Consider the following 17538-nt stretch of genomic DNA (forward strand, 5'->3'; position numbering starts at 1 on the left):
ATAGAATAGGAGTTATAACTGTGAAGGGAACTGTCAGGTAATGGAAAGGGATAATATAAAAATTAAGAATAAGTTTAAAAGTCAAACTTATATTGAACAACAATTTCCCTGATAATAAGTCCCAAATAAATTTTCTCAATTAAATTGCTAACTTTTATTGGAGATATGCAACTTTAACAAGTCAAACAATCCTACATTGGCAGTCAAATGTAAGACATTGTCAAAATATTAATATGCTTGAGGTTCTATAGAGATTAATGGTTCATAAACAGTAAGAGTATAGTAACATAAATAATTGATTACCAAGTAACAAATTTACTGCTGTACAATTTAGTTGCCCACCAGCTATGGATGGTTACTTCAACTTGAATTAAAATAAGACTAAAATTCAATTTATTAATCATGTTAGCTCCATATCAAATATACAGACCAATGTGGCCAGGGTCTATCATATTATATAGCAGAGATAGAGAAAATTCCATTACTACATAAAGTTCAACTGAACAGATTTGAAATAGATGTTTAAGATCTCACAAGATACTAGGAATAAAGTCATACAGTTTAAAATTTTTCAAAACATAAAAAAGATATATTTGGTTAAGAATTAAGATCAAGTTTCAGTTTGCAACTATATTTTAAAAATTAGCTCAGAAAATAATATTGAGCTCATATCATGTCCAAGAGTAACAAAACTTTTATGTGCTTCTGTATGCCATCTACTTTTATTTTTCTGCTATGTGAATATAAATTAGTGGACCAATTGCTTTGCATTTTCACAGCAGGAAGAGCTCAGATATGCAGAAATAATATCACTTGAAGTTTAAAAAATTGATGAGCTTAAACATAAATCTCAAAAGTCTGCCATTATTGAAAAGCTAATTACATTTCATATGCACTTAGAAACCTGTAATAACTGCCAAATTTACTCTCTTTAAATTTTATGTTGTTTTATCTTTGAATACAAAACAAAAAATTTAGTTTTATGGAAAAACAAACTTATTAAATACATCCTTTAGAAGTTATATAGATCAATATCAGGTTATTTAATTTTGAAATTTAATGTCAGAATGTTAATTCAACAGGATAAGATGTAAGCTTCAACTTAAGACATCTACAAAAATGCTTATGATTCAAAAATTCCACACTGGAATTCTAAAAGTCTACATAATTATACATTAGTTCTTTGGAGGCTCTTCCTTTTAACACCTGGAAAACTGCATAAATGTGATCCTACCATAGGGAATTGAATGTAATTTGTTTCTGTAAGCTATACATACAATTACTCTCATTAACTTTACTCACACTGCAACATAGATAAACTCGTATATACTATATACACAATCTTTAATTTAGTAAGAGACAGAATTTGCTGAGCTTTCTTTGAGCATATGCATTTGTCAGTTTTATTTTGGTATACCTTCAGCTATCCATATGTAATAAAATATAAATTAATATATTCTACATGCTTGCACAAACTCCACTGATTTCCAATATCCATTTACTGTGTTATGCTTTGTACACTGTGCTTCCCTGTGTGAAATAGATGGGTTGGAAAGTGGTCAGGAAGGAGCCCACAAGAATGATCAAGTTTGTTTCAAAGTAGATTCAAAGGGCTTCCTCTATTCATGGGATATTTGGCCTACTGAGTGCCAAGTGTAATGAAAGCAAGTGTATCTTTTCTCTTCAGAGCATTCAAGTCTACCTTCCTAATTTAAATTATAATTTAAATTTAGCAGTGGATGATAATCTCAATACTGCAAAACTAAAAGTTAAACTTGAGATGAAAAATTGTTTATTTTCCTTATACCTGAAATGTCTTCAATTCTGCTGGTATTAACACATGAGCTTTCACCCATTTTCTGTGGGTTGATATATTGTATGTCCAAAATGTTGCTTCATCCTTTGATTCAAAGAGACAAAATTTACATGTTTGCTCCCTTAATTACATTTTATAAATGATTTCCATATCCTATGCCATTAGTAACAATGAAATCTAAAGCACTGATAATTAAGAATAAATAAGGTGAATAACATTTGTGAAGAAAAAAATAAATATGTTTAAATGTTTAATGTTATCAATACTTATTATTTTTACATATTAGTGGGATTTAGTATTTTCCTACATGCAAACATGTGCATTGATCATATTCAACTACCATCTTCTATTTACTTCATACATCAAGAATATTAATACAGACCAAAAGTTTGAATTGAATCATACTTTTTTCATTATGCCTTTGCCGAAAGACATAATTAGTAATTAGAAAAGTTATAGGTTACATAGGGTTTCACTGGGTTTGGCTTACATAGCAAAGATTATTGATACATAAATCGTACAACAAACCTAATTGAAGTTAAACTTTTGGTTTCTGGAGTTGGGAGTGTTCATTTTATAAAACTCTCCCCCATGCTACAAAAGGGGTAGAGAGATGTTGTCTATTTGATATATCTATATTTGATAGGTATATATCTATATTTGATAGATATATCAAATAGACATATCTATTTATTTGATAGATATATCAAATAGATGTAATAACTAAGACCTATTATTGTAGGTACTATATTGTAGGTACAGAATGCTAGACACTATTTCTATCCTAACAACAAAGGAGAATGTATTACTTTAATGTATTAACCCCTCTACTCATTTAATTTCATGCCTTAGAGTGCTATCAGTATCCTTAAAAAGAAGCAAAATAAAGTCAGGCATAACTAAAAATGCTATAAAAATAAAAAGAGAACCAAAGACAGAATGTGTCCTATATTTTCAATTATCTTTGTAATAAGCATTCTGATATTTGAAGAACAGAACATAAGAAAATCCTATTCATAAGTTGATAGTGGCACCCAGTTTTGTATACATGACTTTTGTTGGAAAATGCAATTTCCTTGCAGAAATTTCAAACAGATTTATTCAAAGCATTCTAAGCTGAAGGACACACACTCAAATTTGTTTTCTTTCTTCTAACATCAAGAATGCCTGTAATCACTGCCAAATATTTCTCATTTCTAAAATTCCTGACTTCCCCCGGTGATTCTTTATCCCATCTATGAACATAGTCTTTACAACAGAAGTTCTCATATTACTTCATGTATATTCCCACCTACAGATAATCTCACTGCTAAAGTTAAGTTAGGAAGACAGATTTTACTTCCTATCTGTGAATTGCTTTATTCACTAGCATAACCATCATTAAGTTGCTCAACCTAGTATGATATTTTTTTTAAAATTTAAGTGATTCTTTTTTCTTTGTTTAGTTAGCAAATACTAGTCCTTAAAATATATTGAATGGTACTGAAACAAATTCTTTGTGCCCATCATATATATATATATATATATATATATATATATATATATATATATATTATATATATGCATATATGTATATTTCAATAGAATAAATAGTAAAGTCTAAAACAGAACAGATCAGTTTCAGTCAAATTGAGAGTTTCTTAACTATGCCTTCATGAATTTTAGAAATTTTACAGATTAATATTTTGCAAATTATCACACTAACTTTTTTTTTTGGCAGTCATAAGGCTTGAACTCAGGACCTGTCTGTGAGCTCTTTTATTCAAGGGTTGCACTCTACCCCTTTGAATCACTGAGCCACTTCTGGTTTTTGAGTGGTTATCTGCAGATAAAAGTCTCATGGGGACTTACCTGCCTGGGCTGGCTTTTGAACCATAATCCTCAGGCCTCAGCCTTCTGAGTAGCTAGGCACATTATCTTTTGTATATCCTAAAATGACTTTTGAATGACTTTGAAAAGAGATGAGGCTAAAGAATAAAACACACACACAACTAAAAAATGGAAACACAAGTCTCAAGAAACAGAAGTCTCACTTATTCAATACATTTGAAATTAATGCTAGTTTCTTCTTACCTTATTATTATACAGTCCTACTCTCAAAACACTGTTTTCCATGGAGTAATGGAATTGGAGGTGGCACTTCTTGGCGAAGCAGTGACACACAGAGCTGTTTAGATAAGCCCGACTGAATGAAGCACTCTTGCCCCCCACCCATACATAGAAACCTTAAAAATAAAGAAAAAGAAGCAATTTAGAAAAACAATTAGCTGGTTTCTGCCTAAACACATCAATTTTATTTCTGAAGATTTTCAAAACGATGCTTAACACATAGTATTATATTTTAAAAGATAATGGTGTTCAGAAATGATGATTGAAGAGACAAAGGGGAAGATAATGCAGTCATAAAATTCAATGTACATCCTACAAAATTAAGAAAATTGAGGGAAGGGTTGAGATTGGGAAGGACAAGGGAGAATGATAAAAGAGTGATATTGATCAAGATGCACTGTATTTGTAAACTGCTCTGTTGAATGGCAATTCTTCTATATATCTACTTGAAGAAAAAATATTAAAAATAAACATGATTATGTGAATGGCAAACAATGGTTCTTATTTCATATGTGATTTCTAAAATGTACTAAATCTTTCCAAGTTCCTCACACCAATTTGTTGTTGTTGTTGGTTGTGGGGCTTGAACAATGGGCGCTGTCCCTCAGCTCTTCAGCTCAAGGTTAGCGCTCTACCACTTGAGCCATAGTGCAAATTCTGTCTTTTTCTGCTTATATGGTGCTAAGGAATCGAACCCAAGGCCTCATGCATGCAAGGCTAGCACTCTACCACTGAGCCACCTTCCCAGCCCCCTCATACCAAAACTGAATGGTATTCTTACTATGGAAAGTCTATATTCTTTTTTAAAATTATTTTGCTTTGATTATTTTTTTGGTACTTTTTATTGTAAAAAAATACTGTATGGAGGAGGGGAGTACAGCTACATGAGCAAGGTAATGAGTACATTTGCTATCGAGCATTGTTGCCTCCTCCTTTGCTTTTCCCCTACCATCCCTTCCCTCCAACCTCCAAAACTACTACCACACCCTGCAAAGTTGTAAAGTTTGTTTTCAACATAGTGTTTTGTACATCTCATTGTTACAATGTTAAGCCATGTTAAGCATTTTGTTTTTTTCCCTTCCCCTTCCCAAATTAGAGAAGTGTATATACTGGATGCAGGGCACCGGAGCCAAATACAGTGAAAACAGGGGTTATACCGTGGGGGAGGAACATACAAAGAAACAAAAAAAATCACATAGTACATTATAACTATGTTAAAAACAATAGCAAGAAAGAAAAAAAATTTGTGTCCCTATCTTGGGGTTCATTTTGCTTAACATCATCTTAAATGGTCATATGTACATGGTTTTTGGCCTTTTCTGCTTGTCCTACACATGTACTAGTTATTGAAAATAAGGGAAACCATGGGACCTATGTTTCTTTGGGCCTGGCTTACTTCACTTAATAGAATTTTTTCCAAGTCTTTCCATTTCCTAACAAATGGGGTGATGTCATTCTTTTTGATGAAGGCATAGAATTGCATTGTGTATGCATGTGTGTATGTGTGTATACATATACCACATTTTCTTGATCCGTTCATCTATTGAGGGACATCTGGGTTGGTTCCATATCTTAGCTATGGTAAATAATGCTGTAATAAATATTCTTAAAAGTAGTCTATGACACAAAACTATAACATCAAATTATTATCCTTTTAAGTGTCATTATTAATTAAGTGTCTTTAGTTAATTATTCTTTCTTCCAAGAATTCTTTTCCCTATTAGTAATGTTTTTCTTCTTTGTATATAAAATATTTTATATATAGTTTCACAGAATATAATTTAAAATGCCATCTTTCTTAACAAATCACATAAAAAGATTTAGATATTGATATTAAACTACACATGAAGATTTTGTAGTATTTGAAAATATTGTCAATCTGTTTTCCCCTCTGATATTTAAAAATAATTATTAAACATACAGATACAAAATTCCTATGATTTATATATTAAAAATGAAGTCTGAAGCTGGGTGCTGGTAGCTTACACATGTAATCTTACTACTCAGGAGGCTGAGATCTGAAGATCATGGTTCAAAGCCAGCCCAGATTTTAAAGAGTTCCTGAGACTCTTATCTCCAATTAACCACCAAAAACCAGAAGTGGCTCAAGTGGTAGAGTTATAGCCTTGAGAAAAAAGCTCAAGGACAGTGCCCAAGGTTCTCAGTTCAAGCTTACTACTAGCATCAAAAAGAAAAAGTAAAGTCAAAATATACTATTTCTTTGCAGGTTGATAATGTTTCAGCAGATTCTAGAATTATAAAGTTAAATTAGCTGAAACTCTACCAGCAATATGTTAAGCTTTAATCAAAATAGCACAGTAAGTTAGTGATTTGCTTGTGACTCAAAGACAAATTAATGATAAACCAAATAAAAATACATTTTTAAGAAAGGAGATGGAAAACAAAACCATGTAAAATATTTCAAAGATTCAGAAATAAAAAGTATGCTAGTTGATGAATGGAACTAACATGATAGACTATTTATGATTAGGACCAAATATGCTATGGGGATTTTAGTAGTTTTTTTATTGTGAAGACACTGTACAGAGGGGTTGCAGTTACATGAGTAAGGCAATGAGTACATTTCCTATCAAGCCTTGTTACCCTCCTTTGTTTTTCCCCTGCTATCTCTTCCTTCCCTACCTCCCTAACACCTACCTCCCTCCTCCCTCCCCAAGTTGTAAAGTTCATTTTCAACACAGTGTCTTGTACATCTCCTTGTTATAATGGGTAAACCTGTGTCCTTGTTTCAGCATTTTGTTATTTCCCTTCCCCTCCCCAATTTAGAGAAATGAATATACAAGATGCAGGGCACCAGAATCAAACATAGTGACAACAGGGATTATACCATGGAGGAAGAACATACAAGAGAAACAAAAAAATCACATAATACATTAAAAACAACATATGGAACCAACACAGATGCCCCTCAATAGATGAAAATGTGGTATATATACATAATGAAATTCTATGCCTCCATCAGAAAGAATGACATTGCCCCATTTGTTAGGAAATGGAAAGACTTGGAAATTTTTATATTAAGTGCAGTAATCCAGACCCAAAGAAACATAGGTCCCATGGTTTCCCTTATTTGTAACAACTAGTATATGTCTAGGATAATCTTACCAGACCAGTAGAAAAAGTCAAAAACTATGTACATTTGACTATATAAGATGATGCTAAGTGAAATGAACCCCAAGGTAGGGACATAAGAGGTTTTTTTCTTTGTCTCTGTTGGTTTTATGCTATGGGTTTTGATCAATCTATGTATTGCTGAGAGGGGCAGGGGAGAGAGATGTATGTGCAGGGGACAGAGATTATGTGCAGAGTCAAACTCTTGAAACCAGAGAACAAGGTTAAGAAAACTTGCTTATAAAAACGTTCAACAACTTAAGACTCAAAAAAAAAAACCCAGGATGTGTAAAACACCAAGGACTATGAAGTATGAACCCCTTAAGAAGTTTTCTTGCACAGTTAAAAGTCTTGGGGGACTTGATCCAACAAAATCACTACAGAAGAAGTAGGAACAATGACAAAGAGCAAGACAAACTGAAGGAAGATGGAAGAGCACATGTCCCACTGAAATATATTTATTTTTATTTCTTACCTTCCTCCTTGCCACTTTGATCCACTTGTGGTGCAAATGCTACTTTAGGGACCTCGTTTGCTTTTGTGCGAATCCAGGGAACTTTCCCAGCTGAAATCTCTGATGTCCAATCACATGTATCCACATCAAATCCACAGGCCTCACACACTACAGACAGGAACAAAATACCTTGGTGGACTATTCAAGTCTATTAGAGTGGCTGCTTAAGCAGGGTTACATGCTATAACCAATTAAGTGGCTTACACACACTATCTGAAAATTTTGATCCAGCAAGCTGTACAGCGTATCATCTTTGTTCTACAAAACTCGTTCAGTTGTTCCATATCTGCATTCTCTGAATGAGAACTACGGTTGTAAAAAAAAAAAAAGGATTTCTAGAAATTTATTTTTTACTGCTTCTTTCAAGTTTTTACATTTTATATTTGACCTTATCTATAAATAAAGTCTGAGTAATTTATTTATTACTTATAATAGTAAATAATTTAATTGGAATTAAATTAATGATTGTGAACTAGTCATTTATATTGGAATCTTATTTTTTGGCAGCAGATTAGAATTTTAAAGAAAAAACATTGTATGCAATTCCAGGATTATATTTTATGAAGTCCTTTTACAAAAATATTATATAGATGCATTTAGAATTTTTCAAATTTAGTAAACCACAGACATTTGATAACACTCAGCCAACACTAAAAATATCCTAGTGTCAGCAAAGGCTTACAGCTATGATTTATGATTGATTTCTGAACTGCATAAACTGTTACCCCACCAACAAAGTGGCATCTCCATTGAGTACTTACACCTCATTTGTCCACCCATAGACTCAAACTTGCAGAGATCCATATCTGGGTAGCATAGTTCTTGCTCATTATTTGATGCTTCTTGACATGGTAACATCTCATCTGTTAAATTTAAACAATAATCAACAGTAAATTGCAAATGCTACTGGAAAAATTCTTAAACTATTAACATTCACTCTAAAAAAAACAATTTTTCACTTTGGAAAGTAGTATGGAGGTTCCTCAAAAGACTCCACATAGAGCTCCCCTATGACCCAGCAATCCCACTTTTGGGCATTTATCCAAATGATCACAAACAAGACCATACTAAAGCTACCAGCACAACTATGTTTAGTGCAGCATTATTTACCATAGCTAAGATATGGAACCAACACAGATGCCCCTCAGTAGATGAATGGATCAAGAAAATGTGGTATATATACACAATGGAATTCTATGCCTCCACCAGAAAGACTGACATTGCCTCATTTGTTAGCTAATGGAAAGACTTGGGAAAAATTCTATTTAAGTGAAGTAAGCCAGGCCCAAAGAAACATAGGTCCCATGGTTTCCCTTATTTGCAATAGCTAGTATATGTCTGAGACAAGCAGAAAAGGTCAGATAAGTTGATGTTATGTGAAATGAACCCCAAGATAAATATGCAAATGTTTTTTTCTTTCTTGCAATTGTTTCTAACATATTTATAAGATGATTTCTTTGTTGCTTTGTATGTCCCTCCCCCATGGTATAACCCCTGCTTACACTGTATTTAATGTTGGTATAATGTGTGGAGGGGAAGGGCAAAAACAAATCGTTTAAATAGGGATACAGGTGGACCCATTGCAACAATGAGACGTAGAAGTCGTTATGTCAAAAAACAAACTTTACAACTTTGGGGGGGGGGGGCGGGGACGGGAAGGGAATAGGAAACAAAAGAGGAGGCAACAATGCTTGATAAGAAATGTACTCATGGAAGTGGCACTGTGGCTCAAGCGGTAGAGCGCTTGCCTTGAGCTGAAGAGCACAAAGACTGCGCCCAGGCCCAGAGTTCAAGCCCCACGACTGACCAAAAAAAAAGAAAGAAAGAAAGAAATGTACTCATTACCTTGCCCATTTAATTGTAACCCCTCTGTACAGTATTTTCACAATTAAAAAAATAAAAAATAAAAAAGCAATTTTTCCCTTTAGGTGGCTAAACTAAAATATACGTGCACACACACACACACACACACACACACACACACACACACACACACACACAGAATTAAACCACAATGTCCATGTCTGTATTTTAATCACATCACTGTGCTGGCTGGCAAGTCCCCCAACAAAACTGTGCATGTTTCCAGAGAAAGAATTTGCCCTAATGTTTAAATGTAGAACATGAGATTATAATTACACATAAGTTAAGCAAATCATATGCTGTCTTTAATGAAACTGGATCTGTCCCAGAACTATTTCCTCTGAGCTCTCTTGTCCTGGTTTTGGGAGGTGGGGGGATGTGGTGGCTTGTACTTGAGAAAGACTTGGTAGGCTACTAGTATAGCCTACAGAAGTCTATTGTACTCATATTTTTAAATACTGAGCTTTGACTATCTGCATTCAATATCTGGAGATTTTTGGCTCTTCACTTACTATAATTTTAGTCATTTCAATATTCTTTGCATCTTCTCAGTTTCATGATTCTTTTTATTGATGATCTTGATGAAAAGTCTTGCCTCCATCTCTCTAATCAAGAATCATCACTAGTAATAGGGATATTTTCTTATTGTAATTGCAAGTGGCCCACTTCCCAGCCATCACTCTGTATTCCAGCTCTGCCTATAATATCTTACCTCTAACCGCACTGTCATGAAAGGTCATTGACATTTCAGTCAGTGACAGATTGCATAGTCAAAGGTAGTCCCATTATCTAATGATGCTGGGGCCATCATAACTTGTGTTAGAATACCCCCATGATGTTTGCCCAAAGAGGAAATCACCTAAAAGATGTCTTTCTCAGAATGGATCCTGGTCTTGAAGCCTGTGACTTTATTTTGATTGTACCAGGCCCTACAAGCCTTTAGACCTACAATTTCTTCAATTTTTGTTCTATCCACTACCATCTTAATTCCTCTCTTACAAATTTTATAGAGGAAGTCATCCTCTGGATTTTCTCTTACTAACATCCTCTTGGCAAAAACTCTGGGAAGTATAAGTGTCTACCTACTCCAGTGTATATGTGTATATTTGAGGGGTCATGAGGAAAGACTCTTCACAACTCATGACTTGAGATTCTGGCAATCTGTCTTTACTTTTTCTACATTCTTAGACAATGACTCAAATCTTGTTTTCCCCTTCTTAAGTTTCCAGCTCTTCCTACACAATCACCATTCTCTGTCTATCATTTTGCTTCACATTTCACTGGACAAATCAGAAGCAACCTTTAGAATCCAACTCTCCTCCTTGTGTATTGTCAATGTTTTGTTCCTCCTATAACTGGTAGCTGTCTCTATCCTCTCTTCTCTACTCATTTCTTTCATTTTCACAGAAACAGCATCTCCTTTTGCTTATTTAAAGAATCATTCTAACAATTTTCTCCTTTGTCATCTGTTTCCTTGTGAGATTATTCCCTTTGGTGCCCGGTCAAAATTGCATCCATCTTAAGAAAACCTACTTCTCATCAATGACTATGATAACTCCTCAAAGTGCTGTTGATTCTCACACACTCCAATTTCAAATCTTCTTTATGAAACTGTATCTGATATTTAATTTTCCCTCTTCAGAAGTTTATATATAGAACTAGTTTTATCAAGGTGCTTACTGATTATCCAAGTGAAGTGATCAAATTGATAGAAGGATATTGGAGTTGAAGTGCAGCAAAAGTTCTGATATGCAAGTGTGGCATCATTAGCATTAAAGAAAAGATGTAAAGACACAGACTGGGTAATAATAATAAGGTGAGTGAGTAAAGAAGGGATGTAATCCACAAACTGAGCTCTGAGGTAATAGTGTTCAAGGTCATAAGGGAAACTGCAAAAAAGACTGAGAAAAAAATTAGATATTATATAAGAGGAAGTCCAGGAGAAAACTGATGGAATGGGAAAAAGAAAATATTTCAAGAAAGAAGGAGTGAGTAAGTATATCCAGCAACACTGGTACGTCATGTTAAGGAGATAAATTGAAGAGGGAAAATTAAATATCAGATAAACATCCATATCTCACCCCCCACACACATTGGCATTTCTGTCCAAGTTCTTATTTTCTTGTTCTCCAAAGTCATTATCTCCATGTCATAAAATATACATATTTACTTGCTTAATGTCTGTCTTCCCTTGAATAAAATGTAGGCTGTACGAATCCAATGATTACTATTTGTTTTTCTGCTATATGATATCCAATGCTTAGAAAAAATCTGTGGCAGCATATATTAGTTCAACAAAATTAGTAAATAAATGACATAAGAAAAAATCAACAAAAGGTAAAAAATAGTGTAGGTTCTATATAAATCATGTACATTTTTATTTGTGATAAAGCTGAACAAATTGGTTATGACAATGTTTTATGAGTATATACATAGTTGACCTTCTCATAATGAGAGTTTACAAATGATGAATATGCAAATCCTCTTCGATTTAGACACACTGACAATGAAAGTGTCTTTGCAATTAAGGAAATGTTGGCAATAAATGAAGCTAAGATTGCACAATAACAATTACCCTGAAACAATTAAAACTGTAATTTCTGTGGATTCATATGAGCTACAAATATTCTGCCCCCAGAGCTGCATAATTAAATACTGGTCATAGTTCAATTAAATGCTGTATATTATGGCTCATTTGTCGCTATTTATACAAGACTATAAAAAATACTGCAAACAAAACTAACCCAATAAACAAGTACAAGCTGCAAAAAAAATTTAAATGTATCTTATGCCAACTGTCCTTTGTAATATGGACCACTTCATTGTCATTGATCTCTTAATTGGAAATTATAATAATAAAAGTAGTGGAATGTGGGTGTTTAGGTGTGATTTGTATATTTGTCAATTATAGTACCTCTGAAACAACTTATTTACTTCAATTTTTATTTGCATTCGTATTCATTCTTCTGTCTTTCTCACTTCTGTCTTTATCACTCTCTATCTCTCTGTTTCTCTTTCTGTCAGCCCTTCTTTCATTTCTCTCTCTCCTCTCCCTCCTGCTCTTTCCTTCTCTCTCATTCTTGTTCTTCTACTGCACCAACATCTGGTTACAGAGAGATATCTGGAGGATTTTAAATCCTTCTTCAATGACACATGATCAGCAAGAGGAAGCTCTGCCAACCATTTCAAGGTCCTATACTAATGAAGTCACGTGTCTATGGACTGTCATCCTTCAAAGCTTATCTTGCACAAGCAGGTTGAGTGAAATTGGCCAGGAACTCTCACATGTTAGAGAATGAAGTCCAAGTCTCAAGGATATTGCAGACAAAGTTATAAATAGCATCCAACTTGGCTCTAGATATTTTAGACAATTTCTTTTGTCAATTAGTAATGGATTTCAATTAACAGTTATTGGAGCTTAAAGGTAACTAAAAGCCAAGACTAAAAAAAAAAAAACTAAGATTTTAGTTCTTTAAGTGGGTATTGTACATGTCATGAAGAATCTAATTAAGGAGCGATTTGTGTATTTGTGACACTGCACAAATGGCACTAAGGAAAAAAACCTGGAAAGCCTATTTAAAAAGAAATCATATACTTTTATAATATTCTGATTATAAATCATGACATGCATTTTTTACTAAAAAATTATAACCAGAAATTTATTCAAGAATAAATGTCATTCAAAAATCATTGATTAAATATGTTCTTCCTTAATCACAAGTCACAAATCTGGATTTCTTTTTTATACTTGCTACTTTGGTAAAGTCTAAAGCAAAAAGCCTTCTAATAAATTTCCAATGAATTTTTACATCTTAGGAGAAGCTAAGGCTAAACTTATACTATGTAAAAGTGTGGATATAATCTAACAGGTTTCTTTAATACTATAAAAAGATATTAATTTTATTGCTCAATTTTAAAAGAATTCATAAATCATGAAAGCTATGAAAAACAATCACTATTATAGAATTATAGGGTTGTTTTCCTCTGGCACTGTTTTCTTATTTTGTTGGGGTTTTATTCCCATCTGAAAACCTTTTAGAGAAGTTCCCTTCATGATGACTATACCAAGGACTCAAATAGGGAATGGTAGAGAAGAAACAGATTTCAAAAGAACATTAAAACTTAATTCTAGGGCTGGGAAGGTGGCTCAGTGGTAGAGCGCTTGCCTTGCATGCCTGAGGCCCTGGGTTCGATTCCTCAGCACCACATAAGCAAAAAGAAAAAAGCTGGAAGTGGCGCTGTGGCTCAAGTGGTAGAGCGCTAGCCTTGAGCTGAAGAGCTGAGGGACAGCACCCAGGCCCAGAGTTCAGGCCCCATGACCAGACCCCCCCCAAAAAAAATTTTTTTAATTTAAAAAAACAATTCTTAAATATGTAAATTTTGAGCTTCTATAGAAAATAATCTTGCTTATTCTACTCATAAACCAACTTCCCTTGCCTGTCTTTATTACAAATACAAAATGCTAAAAATGTGGCTTTATTGTCCTCCCATGAAAATGAAGTTACCCACGTGGTAACTGCCTAGCCAATTACATGGCCAAAATATTTCCCCTTACTCTCTGTCTGCTCTAAATTTGAGACATACGGAGCTCAATAGTCGTGGCCACAAACCGATGAGCATAAAGTAATATTCCAAATATAAGTCACTTTATCTTTGATTCTGTTAAAGAGGAAAAACATATGCATAACTATTTCCTCCCTTTTCTTAAGTCATTTAAGAAAATGTATTGATTTCTTTTATCTAAATGCCTTTTTAGCCTATCCACCTTTACAATGGGGTTTTATGATGCAAATATCCAGAAGACATTGGTTTGCCTTTGCATCCAAGTCTCTGATGCTCCACCCTCAGCCTCTATCTCTGCCACCAGGAATGCATGAGACTGAAACCACTGATTCTAGCTAGCTGCTCCAAAGCAAGTCATTGCCAAGTAAAGTAATCAATAAGGGCTCAGGGTTCCTAAAAGCTAGCCTGTTCTTAAGCCTGGTCTTGCTCACTTTACAATATATCCTGAGAACCTTATTTATTATATAAGCTCCATATTCTGTGATTCCAGCATGCCTGGAGAGAAGCCCAGAATCAATCATGCCTCTTATGTTCCCAGTGATTAACTAGGTCCAGTCTGTTATTATAGCGCCTGAACTTGACTACACAGTTTCCTTGGAAATTTAATGGTACTTAATTTTACCACCTCTCACATCACTTCCATTTATAAAATTCAAGTGCCAATTCTATCCCATGATGCTTTATGCTTTTCTTTCAATATATCTTCATACTGCTGTATTTGCCTTCCAATATGACCTCAGTTTTTACTTATTGGCAAAAAAAAATGTGCCCTTGCCTTCAAAGAATGCCCCTTATCTCGATATTTACTTCCTGTTAAAGAAGAATACTTAATTAATAGCTTTCCAAAAAGATTATGACATCTTTTTTAAATAATCCATAAAATAGGAAGCTTAAAATAAGAATAACTATCATTCTCATTTAAAAAATTTTGCTTCTATACAAATATGTTCATGACATCCATTTTGTTATCCATGCAGGTCTAATGTCCACATTCCCTAAAGATTTCAGTCTGGGATTTTAGCATCTTCTTTGCTACTCCTAAATTTTGTCATGTTGTATGAAGTTAACATCCATGTAAAAGGCTTAGTCAGAAAACTAAACTTGATGGACTGGTAAGGTGGCTCAGTGGTAGAGCGCTTGCCTGGGTTCGATTCCTCAGCACCACATAAGCAAAAAGAAAAAAGCCGGAAGTGGTGCTGTGGCTCAAGTAGTAGAGAGCTAGCCTTGAGCTGAAGAGCTGAGGGACAGCGTCCAGGCCCAGAGTTCAGGCCCCACGACCAGGGCCTGAACTAAACTTGAAATTTATTGAAGCTTCATCTTTAGCAAACTCCATTTCTACATCCTATCCATTACATTATAACCATAAGAATATCCAGAACTATTGTCTTAGAAATTTTAGACTTCATTATTTTTCTATCTGACCACAAGTTTCCTTAAAAGATCAAATTTCTTATATTTTTACTCCAGCTAAAATTCATTTTTTGACTTCTGTAATGAATTTATAGAGGTCTTTGATGTTGCTTACTGCAAAATCTGGCACTTATCTTCTGAATATTTATTATGGTCCATTTGTCTTGGCTTTGTCCCAATATGTACATCATGGGTACTTAGGGAAATGGCTTTGGTTTCCAGAATCAATGATGGAGCGACATTTTATTTCTGAAATGATAATAGAGTCTAACTATGGACAATCTCAAGGTCCAAGCACCACCCAAGAATGTTCCTGTATAAATCTGTAATGTAAATACAAATTCAATGGCAGCAGCCCAACAGTGAAGTGAACCAAGCCAACAGCTGAGTTCATTGCCTATTCTGCTTTTGAGGGTGATTATCTAAACTGGCCAATGAATAGGGCTAGTTAGGAATCATTTCATTTGGCAGACCCTAATTTCTGCAGAAGCTATAAGATTCCTAGAACAGAAAGATACTGCTGAAATAATCAGGAATTAAATGTATCATTAAAGTGAAGTCTAGGCTGTCTGAGCTCTGGATCCAGGAATACTACTCTGAGGTAACAGAAGAGGGAGAATAAATGGAGATTTAAACAGGAGGGCAGTCAGAAGTTGAATGTGCTTTACCTGTAGTCAATCATATATTCTATACTGACATGTTGTACATTTTTTGATAAATCTAATAAATGCTATTTTTAATGAAAAGGTATTGGGGTTGATTCCTTAATTCTTTACTTGTAAAATTGGGAGGGGGTGTATAATCTGTTCCTGCCAAGCTGTCAATTTTTATTTGTCTATATTTCAATGTATTATATATGGATTCCTTACCCAATATATACTAAACACTGATAAGACAAAGATGGGAACAAATCTTTATATTTTTTACATAATGACTATAAGTAGCTCCTATAAAATCCTTCCTTCGTTTCAGTAACAAGATACACATATCTATAAGGTCTATCATACCAATACAAGTTCTGTCTAAAACCTAAACACAGGGATGTGGGCATGGCTGAAGATATAGCACACTTGCCTCACAAGTCCTGGGCCCTTTAATCCCTAGTACTACTACATCAATAAATAAACACACAAAAAAACATAAACACAATACAAAATTCTTGTTATATTTTAGGGAAACAAACACATGTCTCTGAGCCAAAACTCTTTCCACAAAAAAAAAGAAAAGAAAAGAAAAAAAAAAGAAAAGCTTCTATGGTTTGGATATGGCTTGAAGTGTGTCACCCTAGTGTTCATGTTGGAAGTTTGGTCCCCAGAGTGGAGATACTAAGCTGCAGTGGGACCTTTGCGAGGGGAAGGGCATCTTGAGATGTCATTGGGATCATTGTGGGCACTGCTTTTGAAAGGAACTACGCAGTTCTGTGAGATCCTGGTTAGCTATTATAACTGGGTTGTAATAAAGGAGCAAGCCTGTCTCCTACACAGTTTCTTTGGCTTTCTGTTTCACCATAAGCTCTCTTCCTTGTGCATGTTTTCCTGCTGTGATGCTATCCATTATGTGCCACAAGTTGCTAACTGAAGTCAAGCAGATGCTAGTGGAATGTGCTTGGACCCACAGAACTGTGAACTAAAGATGCTTCTTTTCATTATAAAAATAAAAACCCGGGGCTGGGAAGTTGGCTCGGTGGTAGAGTGCTTGCCTCACATGCATGAGGCCGTGGGTTCAATTCCTCAGCAGGATCGCAGTTCAAAGCCAGCCTGGGCAAGAAAGTCTGTGAGACTCTTATCTTCAATAAACCACCAGAAAACTGGAAGTGGCACTGGCTCAAGTGGTAGAGCACTAGCCTTACGCTGAAGATCTGAGGGACAGCACCGAAGCCCAGAGTTCACCTCCCACGACCGACAATAAAATAAAATAAAATAAAATAAACAATAAATTTTAAAATACCTGTCTTAAGTATTTGGTAATAGTAACAGAAAATGGACTAACTCAGCTATCTGTATTCTGTGATATTAAACCACAATTCAATAATATTTTAAAGAATAAGTACCTGCTACATATACACATATACAGGCACATATACACATACACATATTTCACATATGCCTGTTTCTTGCTTGTTATATTTAAA

General features: G+C 34.4%; 1 protein-coding gene across 1 annotated transcript in view; it reads right to left on the bottom strand.

The window, feature by feature from the left end:
* Malrd1 (MAM and LDL receptor class A domain containing 1) overlaps positions 1-17538 on the bottom strand; it is a 462193-nt gene that overhangs the window by 400635 nt on the left and 44020 nt on the right. Inside the window, exons 6-9 of the mRNA XM_042686149.1 lie at positions 8333-8434; positions 7533-7679; positions 3890-4041; positions 1808-1900 (exon numbers count right to left, since the gene is read on the bottom strand). Coding sequence (XP_042542083.1) covers positions 1808-1900; positions 3890-4041; positions 7533-7679; positions 8333-8434 — 494 coding nt within the window. The remainder of the gene's footprint in view (positions 1-1807; positions 1901-3889; positions 4042-7532; positions 7680-8332; positions 8435-17538) is intronic.

The sequence above is a fragment of the Dipodomys spectabilis genome, unplaced genomic scaffold, assembly GCF_019054845.1.
Source record: "Dipodomys spectabilis isolate Male_0828 unplaced genomic scaffold, ASM1905484v1 ptg000096l, whole genome shotgun sequence".
NCBI classification, from domain to species: domain Eukaryota; kingdom Metazoa; phylum Chordata; class Mammalia; order Rodentia; family Heteromyidae; genus Dipodomys; species Dipodomys spectabilis.